This window comes from Uranotaenia lowii, chromosome 1 (assembly GCF_029784155.1).
Source record: "Uranotaenia lowii strain MFRU-FL chromosome 1, ASM2978415v1, whole genome shotgun sequence".
Lineage (NCBI taxonomy): Eukaryota > Metazoa > Arthropoda > Insecta > Diptera > Culicidae > Uranotaenia > Uranotaenia lowii.
The window spans coordinates 180914333-180936221 of NC_073691.1; the positions used below are offsets into that span (position 1 = coordinate 180914333).

At 33.5% G+C, this 21889-nt stretch overlaps 1 protein-coding gene across 1 annotated transcript; it reads left to right on the top strand.

Annotated features, from left to right (window-relative positions):
• Positions 1–356: 356 nt before the first annotated feature.
• On the top strand, positions 357–21631 carry LOC129739069 (uncharacterized). Its single transcript, XM_055730450.1, has 7 exons — positions 357–797; positions 1732–2000; positions 2099–2294; positions 13070–13429; positions 19471–19893; positions 19978–20883; positions 20974–21631. Exons 1-7 carry the CDS (start codon positions 792–794, stop codon positions 21262–21264), a joined length of 2451 nt encoding a protein of 816 aa, XP_055586425.1. The 5' UTR covers positions 357–791; the 3' UTR covers positions 21265–21631.
• The last annotated feature ends 258 nt before the right edge of the window (positions 21632–21889 follow it).

The window sequence follows — 21889 nt, forward strand, 5'->3', positions numbered from 1 at the left end:
TAAATGTTAAAAAACCAGAATAAACGCATCGAACTGTTTGTTTCCTCTCGTTTTGTCCCAAAGCCAAATTGCCGCAGGGCTCTTTCAGACTGATCCGGTTGATCCAGTGAGCGCCAGGAGAGTCGAATGCAATTTCAAGTTCAGTGCTAAGGCGACGAACCTCTCCTTCGTCTGCGCGCCAAAAGTGTTAGTACTGATGATGATGATGATGATGATTGTTTTTTCTGCAATTTCTTTCAATCCATACCCTTACTCAACAACTTTTCTCCAGCAATTGCAGCAGTGCGACGATCAGATCGGTTTGATTTTTTTCGTCGTTCAATGTTTTTCTCCAAGCCGAGGCGCGAAACATACATGTGGCGTTCGTAGTGTCAGTTTGCATTTGAACGCTCCGTTACGCGGTCGGACCCGCGAGAACTGGAACTACCTAGCCTAGTACAAGCCAGTTGATAGTTTAAATAAGCAAAAGTACAACACACGATCTAATGATACGGGTCGAAACGCGGGAACGAAAAATTAGCTCGCAGCAATTAAGAGGAGAAATTAAACCCGCAGGAAGAAAAAATGACGAAATTTGTGCTGCTGAATGAATAAACGATAGAAAAAAAATCGTTGCCCAGTGTGTGTTTGTTTGATCTGGAATGTACAAGTGCCAAACTAAGTTAGGAAAATAAAACACGCTTCAGGAGAAAGCAAAGGAATACAGGGGGCTGTCAAAACCCCAAAAGTGCTTTATAAGCTGTGGATCAATCACAAAGTGTGCAAATCGTCGTGCTGTACAATAAAAAATAATGAAGGTAAAAGTTGATCCCTTTCGATGGATTTTAAGTGCCTGGAATGAAAAATGTGCCATGTGGAGAAGTTTTCAACGTTGATTTGGAAAATGCTTGGTTACTGTCAAGGAATATAGAAGTTATAAATTTCAATGAAAATTCATAACAGAGGAAAGCAAGAAGAAACATTTAATTTCCATGAAAGTGTTTTGAGAAGATAAAAAAGCAGGGGTTTGAACATGTGAAAAAAATTAAACTAGAAAAAAAAGTGCAATTTGGTCACTGAACAGTTCAACTGGGAATTGTCCAAAAAATGTTTAAATCTGAAATCTTTCATTTCTAACGAAACTTGATACATAAAGATATCATTCTACTAGAGGAAACATGTCAATTCCACTGGTTGACCAAATCCGAAATTCAATAAGTTTCAAATGACGGCCACTCTCATGGAGAAAATTTGAAAATAGAACAATTAACACATTTTTTAATTTTTGTTGCAAAATTTAAATTTGAAATACAATAAATGCTATTTTTTAGTGTTAAGTTTTCAGTGTTTCAAAGTCAAAGAAAAAATCTCTTTGAATCTTTCACTGAAATAGTTTTCGAGAAATTCGGAAAATTTCTGGTACGCGGAAAAGTTCTCAAAAATATTATTTTCATGAACATGTTATTTTGATCGTTTTTGAAGAAACGGTTTGGGATGAGCTAAGACGAACTTTACATTTTATCTTTGAATTTTTAAGGATTGAAAACTCCCGTTCCTACTTATCTGTATGAATAGCTCGAATTCTTAATTAAATTATAATTATTATTAATTCCGAATTTTGAATCTGATTCTTGATAAAAGTTCTGGATATTGATTCTGTGATGAAATTTTGGATTTTAATTAGTCAATTTAGTGTCTCCAATCTAACGTCCCACTTTTAAATCTATCGCCATTTTCTCGTATCGAAACTAGTTCAAGTTTCTATTACTATTGCTGGCCCTGGGGGCGGAATGTCGCGAGTCCAGCTCCAAGTTCAAACCGATAGTAAGCCACCATGGGAGCAGTGGCGTCAGCAGCAGCACCCCCAGTAGTAACAATCGTGCATTCACCAAATCCCCAGTATTGATAGCCAAGTGGCCGTCGAAGAAGGGGCTTGCCAAACCCTTTATGATGAAGATGAGACCAAGTGGAACCCGGCTGGCTCCGGTCGTTGTCCGGCCACCGGCCGCCATGATGATGAGGTAAAAACCAGAACCCCCACATCCCCCTTAGAAAGAAAAAAAAGTTTGCCGCTACTATAGTGTTACTTCTTGAATGTCTCCAAATTCGAACGTTGCAGCCTCAAGCGACCAATCAAGTCGGTCTTCACGCCATCCTATGCGTTCCTGAAGCAACCGGGACTGCTGAATAGGCCACTGTTGGGGGCCGCCAGCCAGCCGTTACCTTTCGTGATGAACCTGAATTTGAAGCACAAATTCCAGCCTTCACCGCAAGGTCCTAAGTCTGGCGAAATCGTTTACGAGAAGCTGAAACCGGTAAGTTGTGTTGGATGCATATGTACGCTCTCTATTCCATGCAACTGTCATTGACACTTATCTGCTCGTTCATCTTTCGAGAGATCGAGCAATTGCTTTGCGAAAAAAAGAACTAAATCAACACATTTCTTCGTCCTGTCGGTGCATCATTGCTACTTGCACTCTATCTGTGTGCTAAAAATATACTTTAATTTTAGTTTGAAGTACATTTCGGTTAAGGTTGATAAAAAATCTACATGATTGATAATACGAAATGGACGTGTTATAAGCCGATTCGTAAAGTTATGTGAATTTTAAGTGACCGTCAAGTGGAAATTCGAGAACTAAAAATAATCGATCAAGTGGATTGTAAGTGTACGCTCAGGTCATAAAATCTGCCTTTCGTCTTTACAAAAAAAAAACAATAGTACAAGTTAAATTATATGAACATTAAACCCAAAAACGAACCATGAAATCGTGAATTTTTTTCAAACACGCAAACTGAAAACCACGAAATAACATTCTTCATGCCAAATTTCATTTCATTTCATTTATAAGTTCTCGAGTTATGCAATTGTTTGCGAGCCCCCGCTACCGTTATAGTGAGAAGAACCATCGGTTCCTCAATACTCAAGAATCGGTCTTCGAGTGGAATGTTTGCCGAAAGCTATTAGTGAAACACCTGTGAAAATGTCTTAGAATCTCATACAAAATTAAGGCTCTTTGCGCGACCCTCTTTGCGTTGTCGGATCTTGCTCAAATTTTGCAGGTGACCTTCTGACATGGCAATGATCAATTCTAGCCTACAACGCGTAATATTTATAAAGTTCTGTTTTTGGCATGCAAATTTGGGCCACTCTTTTGCACACTACAACGTACTAAAACTTCTATCCGTCTAGAACTCTAATTTCTTAGGACCAATTCAAAATTTTTAATAATTCAAAATGGTGTTGTTATAGAAATAATAATAATAAGTCGGCGATAAAACTAACTTTAAAATTTATTGAAAAAAGGTTCATATAGGGAGGGAGGGAAGTCATCCACACTGCCCCTCTTCCTCCAATTTCATCTCATTAATCAAAATCATAAGTATTATAAAAAATTTCTAAATTAGAGAAGAAACATAAACTTGTTTAACCCATTTTCTTAGTAAACTTTTTTCGATATCCTTTGATAAAATTTCAATCTGCAAATCTAAATGATTATTTTCGTATTTTGTATACCAAGGAGTCAAGAAAATATCGTCTTATGAGCTCATTACATCCCTAAATGTTATAAATGTCATTTTCTAAATAAAATTGATACACTTATTGTTGAAAAAAAAATTTTTGAGGTGTCTTTTAATTAACTCTTTATCTGAGCTTTTTCAGTGTTATGAACTTAAAAATAATTTTAAAATTTACAGTGCCGTATATAATTGTATAGAAATTGGAAGCACTCGCGCTGTTACTTCGAATTTGAGCTTCCTTAACTTTTTACTGTGATGATATTTTTTGATAAAATTTTCTGCGTAAGGTAGATTAACTACAACGCTATTGTTTCACAAAATTTGAGCATTCTAAAATTTGTGTGGCCTGAGATACAGGTATTCTACGAAAATCGAACTTTTTGGACTTTTACCATTCAAACTGCAATATCTCAGAAACTACGCTACACATTGAAATTTTGCAAAGTATTTTTTGAAATATAAAATTAGCACCTTTAAAGTTTTCGAAAAGTTCTCTCGATGGGATCAAAAGTGATTCAAGCTGCAATATTTCACGCATGAACCTAAAAATGCGATTGTTAAACATATAATTATAGTAAAAAGTTATGGAAGCTCAAAGTCGAAGTGACAGTGCGAGAGCTTCCAATTTCTATACAATTATGAACGGTACTGTATATATTGATGTATTGTTTTGATAAATATAGTGATTCGGAAATATCGTGTTGATTTTATCATCTCTGAAGTTCTTTTTTATTGTGAATTTTGGTTCTAAATCTACATTTAACGCTGAAATAAAATTATGATTTGTGATGCTGATGTCTGAAGCTTTTGGAACTCTTCTTTCATTGATTTGCTCTTAATTTCAAGCTCTCATACAAGATTTTTAACATCATTTAATCTGGAACGGATGAAATGCAATTTCAATCCTTCGTTTCGAGTAGTAAGACATTGGCAACAGAGAATGTACGAACAAAGAAAAAAAATCCTTAATTGACACATTATTCCCATTTTTTTCAAATTGATTTTTAAGATATAGGTATTTAAAAATCTTGAAATAATGGATCAATTTCTGATAGCACAAAGCAAAAAATTCATATTTTTTCGCTATGCAAAAAATTTAAGAGCTGGTGCTGGCTGGTTTCGACGTGTTGAATCCAAATATGAATTTAATTTCATTCTACCAGATCTCACTTCTGAGATTCGAGCTAACACTTGAAAAAAGGTAAATATTCATTCAATATATTTGTGCCCTATCAAAAAAAACTGTAAAATGTTACAAATATATTGAAAATAAATGTATTAAATGTACTTTCTCGGTGACTTCGACTAATTTTGACTTTTGAGAAAAAGTTACAAAAGTTTATTTTTTTCCAGTTCTACGAAAATTCAAGAATTTTACGAAATTTTGAAGAAATTTTAAACCAAAATGAATCTTAGATATTTTTGAAAGCAAAGCGTTGTTCAGTCTTCAACAACATTTTTTTCACTAAAGGGTACGACTGCTTTAACAATGTTGTTAAATTAATAATAAATAATCAAGCTCGTATACCGAGTTGTACAGCTCAGTTGTTTAGGCGCTAAATTTAAGTCTTCTGAGTTGACTATACATATTTAAATACATAAATTTTAAACTACATGAAAATGTTTTTTCGGTCCATGGGAGCTACCTAAAATCGTACTCTGTTATTTTGACTATTTAGAAAAACCTTTTATCAAACAATTATTAAATATCAGTTCGATCAAAAGTCCGTGTTTTACGAAACAAATTAGGGCACCTGGCAACACAACCAGAAGTTAAAATTTTGCAGCAAAAAGTCGTTTTACTAAGAGAGTTGTCATAACCAAACCGGTTCTAGTTGGATCCTACAACCCAACTAATTCAAGTTACGAATTGTAGAAGTTGTTGTAAAAGTATAGTTTTAAATATGATGTTGATATAATTCGATGATATTTTTACGATTTACATACGATTTTGATACGATCTTTTTATCATTCTTCATCACTTAGCTACCAAATTGCAAATGTTAGAAAAAAGTATAGAAAATGGACAAACACAACAATTGAAAAGCTTATTTTCTTAAAATTAGTTGTTATATGCTTTTATCCCTTTGGCTTATATCAATTCAAAGAGATTTTCAGATCTTTGATTTTAATTGAGTTAGTGAAGATTCAGATAAAATTATATATGCAGAAAAAGAAAAACGTTCAATTCTTAGAACATGTTTTTTTTTCAAAAAGAGCTTTGCGGGCCACAAAAAGTTGGTCGCGGGCCACATGTGGCCCGAAGGCCATGGATTGGCTACTCATGAGCTAGACCTTTTTAAAGCTGATTTTTTCCAGTTTTGCACGTTTTAGCCTCAAGGCAACATTGCATTCATTAATAAAATAAGGAAAAAAAAAACATAATGCAATCTTCAAAGAATTAAAAAAATTCATTACATAGTGAAATAGAGGCCTTACAACATTATCAAAATGAAATTGGAATTCATTCTAAAACGTATTTTTCTTTGAAATTCTTATCATTCTCATATACATTTTCTTAACAATATGGTTTCTAGCACTACCTTATTTGAATATTCCTTTGTTCTTATCTGTTAAATTTTTCAAATTCAGCCATGTTGGTTGCTTCGTTGCGTTTGTTCACCTTGAATCAATAGAACACATGAGAGATTGCCTTTTCATTTTAGCGGGAGGCGATAACACTGATAGCTTGTAAACAAACATTGCGAGCACCACTGCACTTCATCTTCATCCTACTATCTGAAGATGTCGGAAAACCTTCATTTTTATTGAAAAACCTTAAAAGAAATATGAAAATGTGACATGTGAGTTTTTGTCATTTTTTTTTCAATCGCCGAAAAAAAAATGTTTGATTGTATTTTAGTAACTCGGTAGTAACCATCGAAAATTTTGTTAATTGTACCATGTATCTGAAAATATTTACCGAAATTTTGATTATTATAATGACCAAGAAAACAGTAAAAGATTCAGCAACTTTACTACTTTACTGGGTGTGTTAAACGTAAAAACTTATGCTACACAAAAAACACACGACGTATTACAGGATACGACACTTATCGTTTTAACCAACGGAAAAAGGAATTAAATTTACCTTTTTTGTCGACCAGTTTCGGGATCGATGTTGCCCATATACAGAACGATGTCCGACTGACTAGATGAAGGAAAAACACTTATACATTCTCATACTATCCAATAGTATTCGTCGAAGGGTGGTCCGGTCTGGTTTGACCGATACAGATGGGCAAGATCGAGCTCGAAACCGTTCGACAAAAAAGGTAAATTTAATTCCTTTTTCTGTTAGTAAAAACGTTAAGTATTGTGTTCTGTAATACGTCGTGTGTTATTTGAGTTCAGCAACTTTGTGTTTGTTTTAAAATCCACTCCTCCACTCGTTTATTATGACCGAAAAATTTGAAAAAAATTCTAAATCTTCGTAAATATTTCAGATATTTTTAGTAAAAATATTTACAGAAATTTTTGCCACAACATTTACCAAAAATATGAACAAATTTCTTAAATAAATTTTTGAATTTTGAAAGTATACCCCTGAATCTTGAAAAAACATATTCAAATTCATCTTCCCCAAATTACCCGAACAGATCCGAAATTTTGGGTACCACGGTAAAATAAAATTTTCTAGGCCTATGGGATTGTGCACTCAAGAATTTTTAAGTCATTCAAGTCAAAACAAGATATAGAATCAAATTATTTACTTCTAGGTAGACTACAGGATTTGAAATTCAAGATTTTGATATTCTTGTCTAATCCTTGATTAAAACTAATTGAATAGTGAAAAGTTAGAATTCGTAAATCAGTCATAGTAATTTTGTTTCCAGTAAGTATTAAAGTTATGGTAGCGGACTAGGTGTTCGAAAAATCAGATCTAAGTTTCATAAAGTTGTGATCGTTTTACTCATTTATCTTAACTCAGATTAATTGAGGCAGAATTTATTTTAAAGATGAGAATAGAAAGTCAAAAAAAGAAGTCAAAAGACACTGAACTTTTTATTTGAAAATAAAACTCCAAAATCAGATTACAGAATTCAGATTTTTGAAAATTTCATCGGAATGAGTGAATAAGTTTTCTGAATTCAGAATTCTATAGTCTAATTATGGGTTTATATTCCAGATGAAAAGGTTAAAGAAAAAGTGGGGAGCGGAGTGTTGGTGACAAAATTTCCCCTATAACATTTTGCTTAAAAAATGCATGCATTAAGAACAATAAAAAATATGATACTAAGAGTATATAATTATTCGGGTTAAAGTTCTTTTATATCCTGCTATTGGGCAGCTAACCGGAAAAAGGAAAAATCGGGAAATAGAAATGGAATCTCGGGAAAAAACGTGGAATCTCGAATAAAACCCGGGAAAATCTGTATGAAACGTTTTTCTCATCTATTGAATTCTAAAGTTCGTTCATTTCAACACGAATAATTTTTTCACAGAAGCTTTATAGTTCAGAGTACACTTTACATTCCGTAAGGAAAATAGGGAGAAAAATCGAGATTTTTTTTCAAAAATCGGAATTTCTTTACTCAGCAGCTCTTACATTTTCAGTGTTTCAGTCTCGAAATATTTTATACGTACTTTAAAATAAAGAAACGTAGCAGTATTTCAGTCTCAAAATATTTTTTTCTTAGCTCACGGATATTGTGTGTGAATAGTCAAAAATGTGTTATGAATTTAAAAAAAACCTTAAATGTGAAGATTAGATATTTTTTCAAAATAAGTTTTGTGAGTGGTAAGCATGGTTTTGAAAATTTGGATTAAAATTTCAAATTTTAACTTTTTATTAATATTTTCAAATATTTCTGGGGCCTGGGACTGAATATTCTGAGACTTTAAAATTAAGATTGCAAATCCAGAATAAAGCATCCAGAGCTCAGACACTAGATACGCAATATTTAAAAAAAATATTTTAAAGTTATCCAACAAAATACTGAATTCCGCCGAACATGAATCTTGAGCTAACATCAGAAGTTAAAATTTAAAATAAAATTCGAATTATGGATCCCAATTTAAAATTTAGTTTATGGATCACTAATTTAATTCGAAATTAATTGTTCATGATCATATTTCAAATATCGGAAGCCAGAGCTCAATAGTAATGTTCAGCAAAAGAACAAAAAAAATAAACGAAAAAATAAATTTCGACGAGATTTCGCAGGATACTAGAGTTATTTTCAATTAAAATTATTTTCTTAAAGCCTTGCTATTCAATTTGTTAATTTAGTTTCTGTAAAATATCCCAAAAAATATTCATACACATAAATGTATAGGGGAGAATGAGGATACTTGATCCCTGGGAATACTTGATTCCTTAGCTATATCTCGAAACTGGAATGTCTTACAAATAGAGATGTACCGAATATTCGGTTGGCCGAATATTCGGCGCCGAATACCGCAAAAAACCGTTAAGCCGAATATTCGGCTCACCGAATAGTTGAGCTAAGTATTCGGCCGAATAGGCCGAATAGGCCGAATATTTATGATTTAAAGTTTATACAAAAACAGACATCTCAAATTTTTCAATTGATGTTGGTAAATTTATTAAATATCCGAAGGTAATGTTGAAAAACCTTCAAAATCATCCAAAAATTATGGTTTCAGTCAGATAGCTTTATACTTTGATTATCTTTTATTCAAAATTTTCTTGATATACCTAGGCGTGCTCATAAACCAAATGAAGAATTCGATAAAAGATAAATCTAAACAGGATGGCCACATAGTTTTTAAACTTTCCGGATTTTTACCCGGGTTTATTCAGGGTTTTTGCTAAATCAAATAACTCTTTGAAATTTTTAAAATTTTCTGTTACAGAGGGATTTTTTAGAGTAAATTTATTCGTTAGATACGATTTGAACACTGCTGTTGTAATTCGATGAAAACTTTAAATTTCAAGTAATTTTATTTTTTTTCCTCTCATATGTTTGATAAAACTGCCTAGTTTCTGTTCAGATTTAATCTTTTTTTCACAAGTTTTCCAAAAAATCGTTCGGACCCGGCCATGTGGATACGTGTCGTAAAAAATATTGTATGCGTAGGGGAGAATGAGGATACTTGATCCCTGGGGATACTTGATTCCTTAGCTATATCTCGAAACTGGAATGTCTTACAAAGATCAAATGTTCTAGAAAAATGTGCCAAAATGAGCAAAATAACAATACTTTTAGTTTAAAAAATTTTAACAAAATAATTGTTTGAGTAATTGAACTTTGTTTGAAAAAATTCACAAAATGTAACTTGAAGATCTTTTTTCATCACTTTAAAATGTTCCTTACATGGGAAAATTATGAAAAAAATATTTGTTCCAATGTATCAATCGTTCGAGCGTAAAATGAGCTTCACAATGCCATATTTTCAAAGCAATGGAAAACTCTCAACTTTTTTCAGAAAAAGTTTTCTAAAATGTTGATTATGGGTACAATTGATCCCCTAGAGTTGGGTACAATTGATCCCTCTTCCAAACGGCATATTCTTCTTCTGAATTGATCGTTATGATTGCTGATTACGAAATTACTAATATTTATCCAAAATCTAATATTTATCAAGCAATGGTCTGAAGAAAAGAGCAAAAATAGTTAATTTTCTCTTAATTATAAAAAATAGCGCCTTTAAGTATGCAATGTTATTAGCGTTGAGACAAAGTTATAGAATTTTCTTCTTATGTCTGCTATAAATTGTGAAATGAGAACAAACATGACCAAAATAGTCAATTAACATTCTATCTTGGGGTTTTGTTTGATTTTTATACAAGGATAAGGGTTCCTGAATAAAAGATCAAGTCTCCTTCAATAGGGGATCAAGTCTCCCCTAACTTCAGAAAAATCGCAATTTTTTCACTCCCACGAAAATGCTTCTAGTTCATCAACGGGTTCAAGTATCGTTCTAATTTTTGGAGCATAGAAACTTGAAGTTACAAGCTGTCAGAAAATGTCAAAGACGGCGAGTTGCTAAATTTTCCCAAAAAGATATGGTGAAAATAAGAAAAGGGGATCAAGTATCCCCACTCTCCCCTAAGCTTAAAGTTCATCGTTCTATTTGGCAACTGTTTTGAAGATATCTAGCATAATCTACATTCATCTAATTCGATATAAAAAAAGCAATTTGGACATGATTTGTCCCAGATTTCACCAGAATCCAATCACTTTTGTGATAAACGTCCCAGAAGTGACAAATCTTCTGATGTTCTTTCAGCTAATGGTGACATTTTGAAAATCAAAGAGACCTCTACTTAAAAAAGATCTGATACATCTGTTGGAAATGATCGACTTAAAAACATTAGGTATATTAAAATAGCAGAAATAGAAGATTTCTATTAGAAAAAGCAGTGCAAATAAAAGTATTTCTATTGAAAACTCAACAGTTGATCAACAATGTTGATTATGGGTACAATTGATCCCCTAGAGTTGGGTACAATTGATCCCCCTTCCAAACGGCATATTCTTCTTCTGAATTGATCGTTATGATTGCTGATTACAAAATTACTAATATTTATCCAAAAACTAATATTTATCAAACAATTGTCTGAAGAAAAGAGCAAAAATAATTAATTTTCTCTTAATTATAAAAAAGCGCCTTTAAGTATGCAATGTTATTAGCGTTGGGACAAAGTTATAGAATTTTCTTCTTATGTCTGCAATAAATTGTGAAACGAGAACAAACATGACCGAAATAGTCAATTAACATTCTATCTTGGGGTTTTGTTTGATTTTCATACAAGGATTAAGGCTTCCTGAATAAAAGATCAAGTCTCCTTCAATAGGGGATCAAGTCTCCCCTAACTTCAGAAAAATCGCAATTTTTTTATGACCATGAAAATGCTTCTAGTTCTTCAACGGGTTCAAGTATCGTTCTAATTTTTGGAGCATAGAAACTTGAAGTTATAAGCGGTCAGAAAATGTCAAAGACGGCGAGTTGCTAAATTTTTCCAAAAAGATATGGTGAAAATAAGAAAAGGGGATCAAGTATCCCCACTCTGCCCTACTTCTTTGGCAAAAAAAAAACCGGTGTATAGATTTCTTTATGTTATTCAAAACCGGGAAAATAATAAAATATCTTACAAAACAACCGGGAAAAACCGGAAATTTGAAAATGGAATTTCGCCCTGAATAGTTATTAATTTAAAATCATTACGTACTTTCGAAAACAAGTCTTAAAGTTTCCAGTTTTTTTAAGCTGAAGATGAATGAGGGATCTTGAAGGTTTCATTCGAACGATGATCTTTGGTGGAAATGTATTGAGGAATAAACGTAAAAGAATAAGTTTGGGGTTCAACTCTTGTAAACTCGATGTGTTCAGATTTTAGTTTGAATCTTCGTTTTTAATCTACAATATAAATATTGTAAAACAACAAACCAATAAAATACTTTCCAGCTGAGTTTTTCTGAAGCTGAAGATTAAGTTCAAGTTATTGAAATCCCGCGAAAAAAGATTTAATGAACGTAATCATGGAAATTAATTCATGGATGGATGGATTTCTTATCTGATTGAAAATTCTGAATGATAAAACTCTGATATTTCAATTCTGGAACACCATTATGTAACTTTTCAAAGTGTCAATTCTGCATAAGAATTAAGAGTAAAAATTTCAAATCCAAAAATGGTTTGTTTTAAAATTTTCTTTTAATATTCCGGAATGATGAGTTTCGAACATGGGAAAAAATCTAATTTTAGTTTTAAATGCAAAACCAAGATACGAATCAGGATTTTGTCCCAATCCCAATTTGCTCCACAATTCGATCCTAGGCAACAAATTTTGATTTTTATTTCAAAAAAATGCAACCAAAACATCGGAAATAATAATAAGCTTAACTAGATATCTAAAAACCTTGCAAAATCCGGGCCTTTAATTTCAAATGTTACAACCCAATATATGGGCAATATGGGCAAAAACTCGAAAAAAAAATTTTTTTTCATCGAAACACATCATAGTTTATTTGGATGAAACTTGCTCAAAAAATTGTTTTGGACGCAAAATACACAATTGTGATCACGCAATTTGAATTCTTAATCATTCAGAGAAAATTCGGGCAACCTGACAACCTTAGTGAGTCTTTTCTTATTGAAAAATAGATAATAGGATTAAGGACTGTACTCAAATTTCATTCACCAACATCTTTGGTGAATTACCTTTTGATAGCGATTTTCGAGTACAGTCTTTAAATATCTATCAAGTCAACAAGTGATTTTTTTTGTAGTAATAATTGTGGACAAGATTTCGAGGTTTTGGCCATAGTTCTGAGTCGAGATTGTTACTTTTTATTAACTTCAATTGTCTATTAAAATTTGATTAAGAATTTAAAATTTTTAGTTTAGAGAAGAAAATTTTGCTTGACATTTTTGGATCCCCATGAGGAAGATTAAACCCCTCCCCCTCTTCCCTTTCCTACGGCCATGTGTCTATAAAATTTTTAGTACAATACTGAAACTTGTACATTAGAATCTGAATATGAAACTAAAATTACTATTTCAAAACTGAACACGAAGAATTAAACGTGTTATTAAACGTTATAATCTGTTATTAACACTAACTTTTTTTATATTTCTGACCCGTTTGTCCCTATAGCTTCTACAACAGTCCCCCAGTGGCCACCGGCTAGCTCCGGCGAAGGAAGGTGCCATCCACACCATCCCGGCACCGAATTTGGCAGCAATTCTGGCCGGAAACGGAAACGTTGCCCTGACGGCGGTTGGTCCCAGCACAGCTGCCCTGAAGTACAAACCAACGCACCAACTCAAGATCAGCACCTTTGAGGACAGCAACCAGGTCGAGATCGACATCCAGAAAACGACGAAGCCGGGCTTCGTTGCAGTGAATCCCAACAACAATTTTGTCCCTAGCAACCATCAAGGTGGTGGACTTCCGGCTGGATTTGGTGCAGGTTCTGGATCGGCTGGAGCCGCACTTCTCGCAGGCTTTTCGACGGTAAGCTTATTCGACCTTTGGATCCGCCAGTATCAGCAATCATCAATCAAGAAATGAGGGGTTCGAATAATGTAAACAAATCAAATCGAAATATTTACAATCGCGGGCGTTTGCAGTTAGGAGGCTAATTAAATTGTGCAACGTTCCGTAAAGTCACGCATTTGGAGCCACGTGGGGCGCTGATGGTTTGAATGATTTAAAGTGATCTGAACGTCCGCCAGAAAACCGACAAGACTTCGCGATCGGTGGTTTGAATGTTTTTGCTTTCGTTTAAATAAAAGCCCACATTTGGACAGCGCTAAAGAAAGCGAAAAAACAAATTACTCCCTCTACTAATCGATCGGTGAAATAATTGAAATAGTTAAACACCTTTCTCTGTGCAATGCAGTACCCTACTTCGAATGATGGTTGAGTGTTTTGAATGAAAATGATGGATACATGGTTCATTTCGAAATAGATCAGGTATAAAAGTATTTCGTTAATTTCAAATTTGAGAGACAAATGCAGAAAAATAAAGACTAATGCCAGAGGGAATGTAGAAAGACTTTAAGACTTGCTAGTTTGGAGAACAACTTATTAATGGTTTTTATTCTGACATAGTAGAGCAACGACTACTAAGCGCCGATGTGGTCTAGTGGATAGGCTGGCGCGAGTCTGGTATTAGTACGCCAGGCGTACTGGGTTCGATTCCCGGTATCGACAAGAAAAACTTTTGGGTTCGAATCCCATAAGCGGGCCGACAGGTAAGATGTGTTTCATTATATAACTGACTATATAATTGGAATGTTCAATCAGTTGCCAGCTGGCCAGGTATATACACGGATGCCGGAATACCTGTAAGTAAACTAGCCCACCTGATTGATTCGTTCTTCCAAAATATACCTACATCAACACACGCAATACATTCACCACATAACAGTTCATACGAAGCCATGGGGTCCGGGTATGGAGCGCGCTGCATTGGAGATTTGTCGAACCTAATAATCTAAGGAATGCATGTGAACCCATACTTTGGCAGAAACTGCGGTGAATCCGTGCACCCATGGTGGATTACCAACATACATACATACATACATAGTAGAGCAACGACTACTAAGATACTACAGGGAACAATCATTTTATTACAGGGATGAGCAACACGAGAACCTTTTGTGCGGCCCGCAAAGCTTTTCACAAATTTGTATGCCTTAAATTTTTTCTACAATGGATTGTTAGATAAATCGCAATCATTCAGTTTGTAACTTTTTTTTCAGCAAATTTAAGCATTTATTATCTTCTGTTCAAAGCATAAATTCAATATTATTTATTGGCATAACGTAATATTGGAGTATTTTTTTTATTCAGGATAGGACATTTTTCGTAATTATTTAACACCTACTAAGGCTATGATCATTTAGTATCCGGGCACTTTATTTCGGCGATATTTACGTTAATAGAGCTCGGATATGCAAAACTATAGTAGCGTTGTGTTGGTTATGAAAAGGAATATCTTTCCTATTTTTGATAGATTTTTAAGTTAACATGTGTTTGAGATATTTACGACGCAAAAAGACATGGTGAAAATAATTTTGCACAAATTTGCTCCTTTTACGAATTTTGCGCCTCGAAAATTCTTCATTGTTGACTTGAAAGCTTACGAACTGTTGATTTTTTCTGATTTTTTTTTCGGACCAAATAGTTAAGAAGTATAAAAAGCCACTCTAGGATGCTCACGAAGTTCAAACCAAGCATCTTATTAGAACCCTTGATCTTAAATAAGGTAAAAAAGTTTATGGTTATTGGGGATAACTGAATGCAGACACCTTAAATAATGCAAAAAATCTATTTCCGGCAGGCAAAAAGTGTTGCCTGACTAGTAGACACCAAGTAAATAACTAATAATGATCAGTTCCAAAGATTGCAATCTGTGCATCCGGTTTTTACGCAATATGACAGATGTGTTCTGATGGACAAAAAAATTTATGTTAAAACCGGATTTAAGAGATCAAATTCTTCGAGATGCCTACTCATGAAAATGTTCCAACACGATTCTAATTGCTTTTTACAGTTGAGTTTGTGTAAAGTATCATGATTTTGCAAATGTTTTGCTTTTGTGGTAAAAAAAATAAATCAATACATGACTGAAAAAAGTGAGCAAAGATAAAAAAAGAGATTTTATGAAAAAGTTAGAGTATTTCTTGAAATCATTGATGATTTTTTTTTATATTTTCACATTAAATTTCATATTACTCATGAAAATGTTCCAACACGATTCTAATTGCTTTTTACAGTTGAGTTTGTGTAAAGTATCATGATTTTGCAAATGTTTTGCTTTTGTGGTAAAAAAAATAAATCAATACATGACTGAAAAAAGTGAGCAAAGATAAAAAAAGAGATTTTATGAAAAAGTTAGAGTATTTCTTGAAATCATTGATGATTTTTTTTTATATTTTCACATTAAATTTCATATACCTTCATTTCCTCCATAGAAAGTTTTTCAGTCAAATGAATAGTTTTTAAAAACACACGTTTGTAACTGCCCGGATTCTAAATGATCATAGCCTTACTTTGAAAAGCAAAATCAATTAAAGTGAGTCGAGCATACAAAAATCGGAAGCTACAATTGATCAAAGGAATTTCGAAGTCCGTTAGTAAAGTCATTTTTTTCGTTTCAAGCAAAAATAAAGTTTTATGATAAAGAAAATGTTAGGCAGAATTTTTTTTTTTTAAATTTCTGAATATTAACGAAATAACGAAAGTTTAATAATAAAGATTGAATAATTAAGATTTTTCATCAACATGAATCAGCCGCAAAAAAATAACCAACGAAAATTATTAGTCCTTGATAAAAACAATAGATAGATATCTGAAATTCTTTAATTCGACCCTAAAGGTCTTTGACGATTAACTGTGATGCTTTTGTTTATTGTTTATTGTTTATAAAAAAAGACCATCTGACAAAAGTGTCTTAATGGTTTACTTAAATCTAGGTCTATCTAAACTTACATTTTGAGATTTCTAGCTGTTTCAGAAATTCGATAGGAAATTCGATAGGAAATGTATAAAAAACATCGATAAATTGAATTATTTAACTTATAATTCGCATTCCATATTATATTACCAAAGTCATAATACAGCTTTAGAAATCCTATCTCAGTGATATCTAAATAAGATAAAAAAAATATAAAAATCTGAATGAAAATTCTAGAATCAAGAGTGTAATTTTGAAGTTAGTTGCTTAAAAATATGTGAAATTAAACATTTCTTCTGTTATTTCGACAACCTTGCTTAACATCTTAATGATCCGATACAGAACTTCAATTTAAAAAAAGCGTTATTAGCGTTTGCCGGAAAATGTTTGGCTTTAAGTGCAAGTTTTAATTGTGAGATTTTTCTCAGAAAGCAAACTAGCGATTCTACGCCCAACGCTAAGAAGACGGTGAATTCTTTGAAAATATATTTTTCACACGATTAGTTATCACTGTGGTAAACTCCAGAAGATTTTTAAGAAGGAAGTGATAACGAATAGTACCATCGGTTTGGACAAGAATTTTGTAGGAACGAATGTTCACCAAGAAGTACTATTAAAAAATTGAGAGAATTAAAAAATGACAAAGATTTAGTAATGTACCTTTTCAATATCAGGTATTAAAAAAGTCGTGTTCATTTTCCGTTCCGTTCATAATAGAAAAAATGATCCAAATTTTTAAAAATTGGGACAAGACGGACAAAAGCTTTGTATAAAAGAATTTATAATTTTTTTATAATACATATACCTTGAACTTTATTTACTCTCCCCTTCGAAATTTTCGATATGGGAGGAGGGTGACAAATAAGAATTTGATATTTGTTACGGCCTTATTGGATACATATTAGTCATTGGACGAATATTGATAATTTCGTGCTCACTGTTCACGCTATCTATTTGGACCCGAGGGATCAAGTGATTATTTAGCATACATTTTTTGCCACTTTTTCTTAAAAAAAACATTGAGATTTTACTGTTGCTAGGAAAAAATAGCATTAAAAATTTCATAATAAATTCTAGCAATTTACATATTGGAATGAATATTTTTTTTAATATTTTTTTCGTGTGGGACTATTTTAAAGTGATAAAAAAAGATCTTCATGTCACATTTTGTTAGATTTTTCAAACATTGTTCCATAACTCAAAAAAATTAAATTTTTAAAAAATTTTGAGATTTTTGAGTTGTTTTGTTCTATTTGTCAAATTTTCTAAAACATTTGATCTATGTGAGGCATTCCAGTTTCGAGATATAGCTGAGGAATCAATTGTTCCCAGTGATCAAGTATCCTCATTCTCCCCTATTGAATTTAGATGTTTTTTTTTTAAGAAAAAGTCAAATCGTTTTGCCGAATTCAACAAACAAATTAGAATCGAATAAAAACTTTTTTTTAGTAATGACAGATATTAATGAAATTCATTTTTTTTCAAATTTCAAAAAAAAAGTTGAACTCGAACTTTTTTAGATCATCTGATGTGTCCCTGAAATTAAATATTTTGGCTTAATATTATTGTTAGATTGAATAGATGTTGATAAACTAATTCAGAATCAGCTGTCGTCTTTCATGTAGGTTTTTTGATTCATCAGAACAATATTCCTCAATAATTGATTTAACTCAAATCTGATTCATTTTTAAACGTATAAGTAAAGGTGATCGAAAAAATCTTACAAAAGATTCGAGTTTATGACGCTTAAATTTTCCAAATCAATCGTCAAAACATAGACATTGAAAAATGATGTTTCCTTGAGCTGTCTATTAAATTTTATACATAAGTTTTTCGAATTGTAAAAAAAATCTTTTAAAATGTTAAAAACTTATCTTTATCATCTTCATGTTTTCTTTTAATTTTCAAACAAATTTACTGAAATTTATAGTTCCACTATTTAAATTTTATGAATTTTCTTGTGAGAAAGGTTGTTTTTTTTCAATTCTGAAACATTTGTATTCTGAAAACCTAATCTTCCAAGCTTCCAAACTTAGGCTTCCGAGCCTATCAATATAAAACATATATAAACCTTTAATCCTTTCCAATATTTCTATTGATGGCGTTAAATAATCAGAACTTAAAATTTTAAACTACAAAACCTGAGCTTGAAAATTTTTAATCGTTTAACTTATTTTTATTTTGTTAAATTTCTTTTTGAATCGATCATGATTCTTCAATTCATCAGTGAAATGAACGAAAAATTCAAATCTTTAAAGCTAAATATCAATGCGCAATGTTTGCTTTGTGCTTTTCAATATTTACAACCAAATTTTCTTTTATCTATTTTTATCAGTTTTTATTGATTATTCAAGAAATCAAATTTCCCAACCTGCACTTTTTAATATAAGCTTTCTCTGATGAATTGATCATGTTTTTTTATATATAAAGTTATTATCGAGTAACTTCAAAAATGAACTTTTAATGCCTTTTATTTACATAGTTGAAATAATTCAAATATGATTTTTTGTCTGACTTTGATCCCTGGTACTCTTGAGATAAAATTAAATAATTCAACTTTGGTTTTTAAATAATTTCTTTTAAGTTCTAAATGAATTTTCACTTTTTTCCTAATAGAGAATTAACATATTAAAACGTGCCTTTTTTTAATTCAAGATTCAGCTGGATATGAAAAGTAATGTAAATAAAGATGAATATCAATCAACATTTATTATTATTTTTCAAAAAAAAATTGAATCATGGATAATTTTTTATCTGATCAGAAATTTATTTAAGTTTTTTTTTTAAATTTTGTTATTTAGTTTTATTTTGAATCGTAAAAGTATAATTTATTATTTTTTGGAGTTTGTAAGACGGTCATTAGTAAGAAAAAGGTTTTGAAAATCGATTTCCTTATTAATTGTGGATTTTTGTTATTGTTATTATTTCTAGCTTAATTTGAATTTCAAAAATCCCCCTATCAAAGCCCCCAAAGCCAATGGACGGGTCCTTCGCACGGGCTGTCTTTATATGTGGATTTTTTTAGTTCAACAGAAGACACTGTTCAGCAAACGATGTTACAAGTGATAATGAAAATACTATTCTATTATAGCCGCTGCCCATACACCAATTCCGCCATCCGGCTGCATACGCAGCAGGTGCGCATCAATACCAAGTGACCGAACAGTACAATGACATTACCTTGAAGGACCCACTCTCAGGAAAGAAGACTTACTTTGCCCCTGACCCTGACCCAAGACTACCCAGTAAAGCCCTCGTTCCGACCACCGACCCCCTGAGTGAGCCAAGCATCGGCAAATACCCACCCACTGACTTGCTAATCCAGGCCCAGACTCAAAGCCAAAATCACTACTTGCCCCAACCGAACTCGGCCTCGATACTACAGAAACCATACTACGACATTGTCAAATCGCAGGCGCCTCAAGCGAACTACGCCGTCCCTTTGGCTAGTCAACCGCAACTGCAGCAGCACATTCTCCAGCAAACTTCCATGCTTCAAGGAATGCCACTCTCGGTTAGTGTTCTGCCGCTCAAGATTATCAACAATACCTCGATCCCTTTGAAAACGAACTAACTAACTAACTTCCCATGATTCCAGCTCTACAACCCAACTTATCTCGTGACCCAGTCCAATAACCTATTCAACAATCACCAGCAGCAACTACAGTCAAATTTGTTCAAACCGGAGAATAACTTCTTTGGTTCACTACAGAACAGCCAACCTATTGTTGGTAACACCGGTTATGAATCTTACATGTTCAAAAATTCCGAACCAGCCGCAAGTCCAGGTCAAATCTTGGCTGCAACCCAGGACCAACTTCATGAACTTCAAAATGCTGTCACGCAAATCCAGCTAAACGATCTGCAACAGCAGCCAACCTTAGATACACCCACCTATGCACAACTCGTTGGTCACGAACACCTAGCTGTGCACCAGCAGCAGTTACCTCAACAGAATCAACTCGAGGAACAACTTCAACAACAGCTGATCCAGCAACAAGAGAAGTCAACCCAGCAGCAGCATCAACTGTCGTCCAGTGAAATCTCAAGTCTGCTCAACTACGGAACGATTAACCTCCACAACCAACTGTCGCCCAACGATTACTACCATTATCAAACCGATCAAGATCGTCAGCAGGTACAACAGCAACAATCATTCTACGAACTTTCCGAACGTCAGAAGGAAAACGAACGAATTCTAGCACAGGCACAGCAGGACCTGCAACAGCAACAACAGCAGCTACAGTATCAACAGTCCTACCTGGAGCAGCCAGACTCGGTACGACATACCTCGCATTCTGCTCAAACTGCCCAATCGGACGATTACTACAAAGCCTACCAAGAGCACCAGAAAGCCGTAGCCAATGCCCTAGGCCTCAACGAGATCATCCAAAACAGCAAACGAGCAGCATCGCCTGCACCAACCGTTCCCGAATCTTCAACAACCGAAGCTTCTCCTCTGAGGATATTCGTACCCGATTCGGAGAGCGAGTATCCCAACAGCGTAAGATACAAATAGATCATCAATACTTGTACATAAGTAAGCATCTAATTCGACAATCTCCTTTTTCTTTCTAACAACAACCAAAAACAGGTCAAGGCCCAAAAGCGAATGGATGAGCTAAGTTTCGAGTACGCCGATGATGAGGAGGCAGCAAACTTGTACAACACGGAACCAATTTCACGAGCGTACTACCCGACGCACGATGATGAATCTAACGACGATGACGAGTTGGCGAACGTCGGTCAAGAAGAAGAGGCAACGGTTGATGAACCACCGTTTGTCATGTACGACGAACAGCAACAGCAGGAACAGGATACAGTCGACAACAGTGCAGAGAAAAATCAGGAGCGGCACATCTACAGCAATCATCGATTGGATTGAGATTAACCCAGCTCGGTTCGCTGCTTGAGTAAAGTTTAGAATGGCTGTTATAACTTCCGGGGTGCTATTTACGATGAGTGGAAATGATCTATTTTCACACAGGTGTGATTGAGCCAAACTTCGATTTGGGGAGTGTCGATGTCATTTGTAAGTTTCATGTAAACATGTTTTTCGCGTACTTTTTTCGTTACAGAGAATTTGCTCCAAATGATGAGGATCTTGAAGATCCGAATGTTTCAAAAAGTGGTGCTGCTGGCCAATAGAGTAATGTTAAGGATTATTAGAAAATTAGATCAATGTTATTTATTAGTTCTTTTGACAGTAACATTCTTAATCGTAACTTATTTATTTAACCATATTATTGAAACGCAGTTTTTTTTTCTTGCTTAAACATTCCGAAGACCTCTTTTTAAATAGCTTGCAGTGATTAAATTTCGTTTCTTGATTGGGGAAAACCGAGAATTGCGATCAAACCAAATCGACCACGCCAGAGTGTTACCCAGCACAGGGGTATTATGTGTACATTAGGTGTGTAGGAAATCGAATTTCAGAAATCGACCATATTCATTGTGTAGATTGACTCAGAAAACCTGACCTGTGCAAAATTTCAGCTCATTAACTTGAT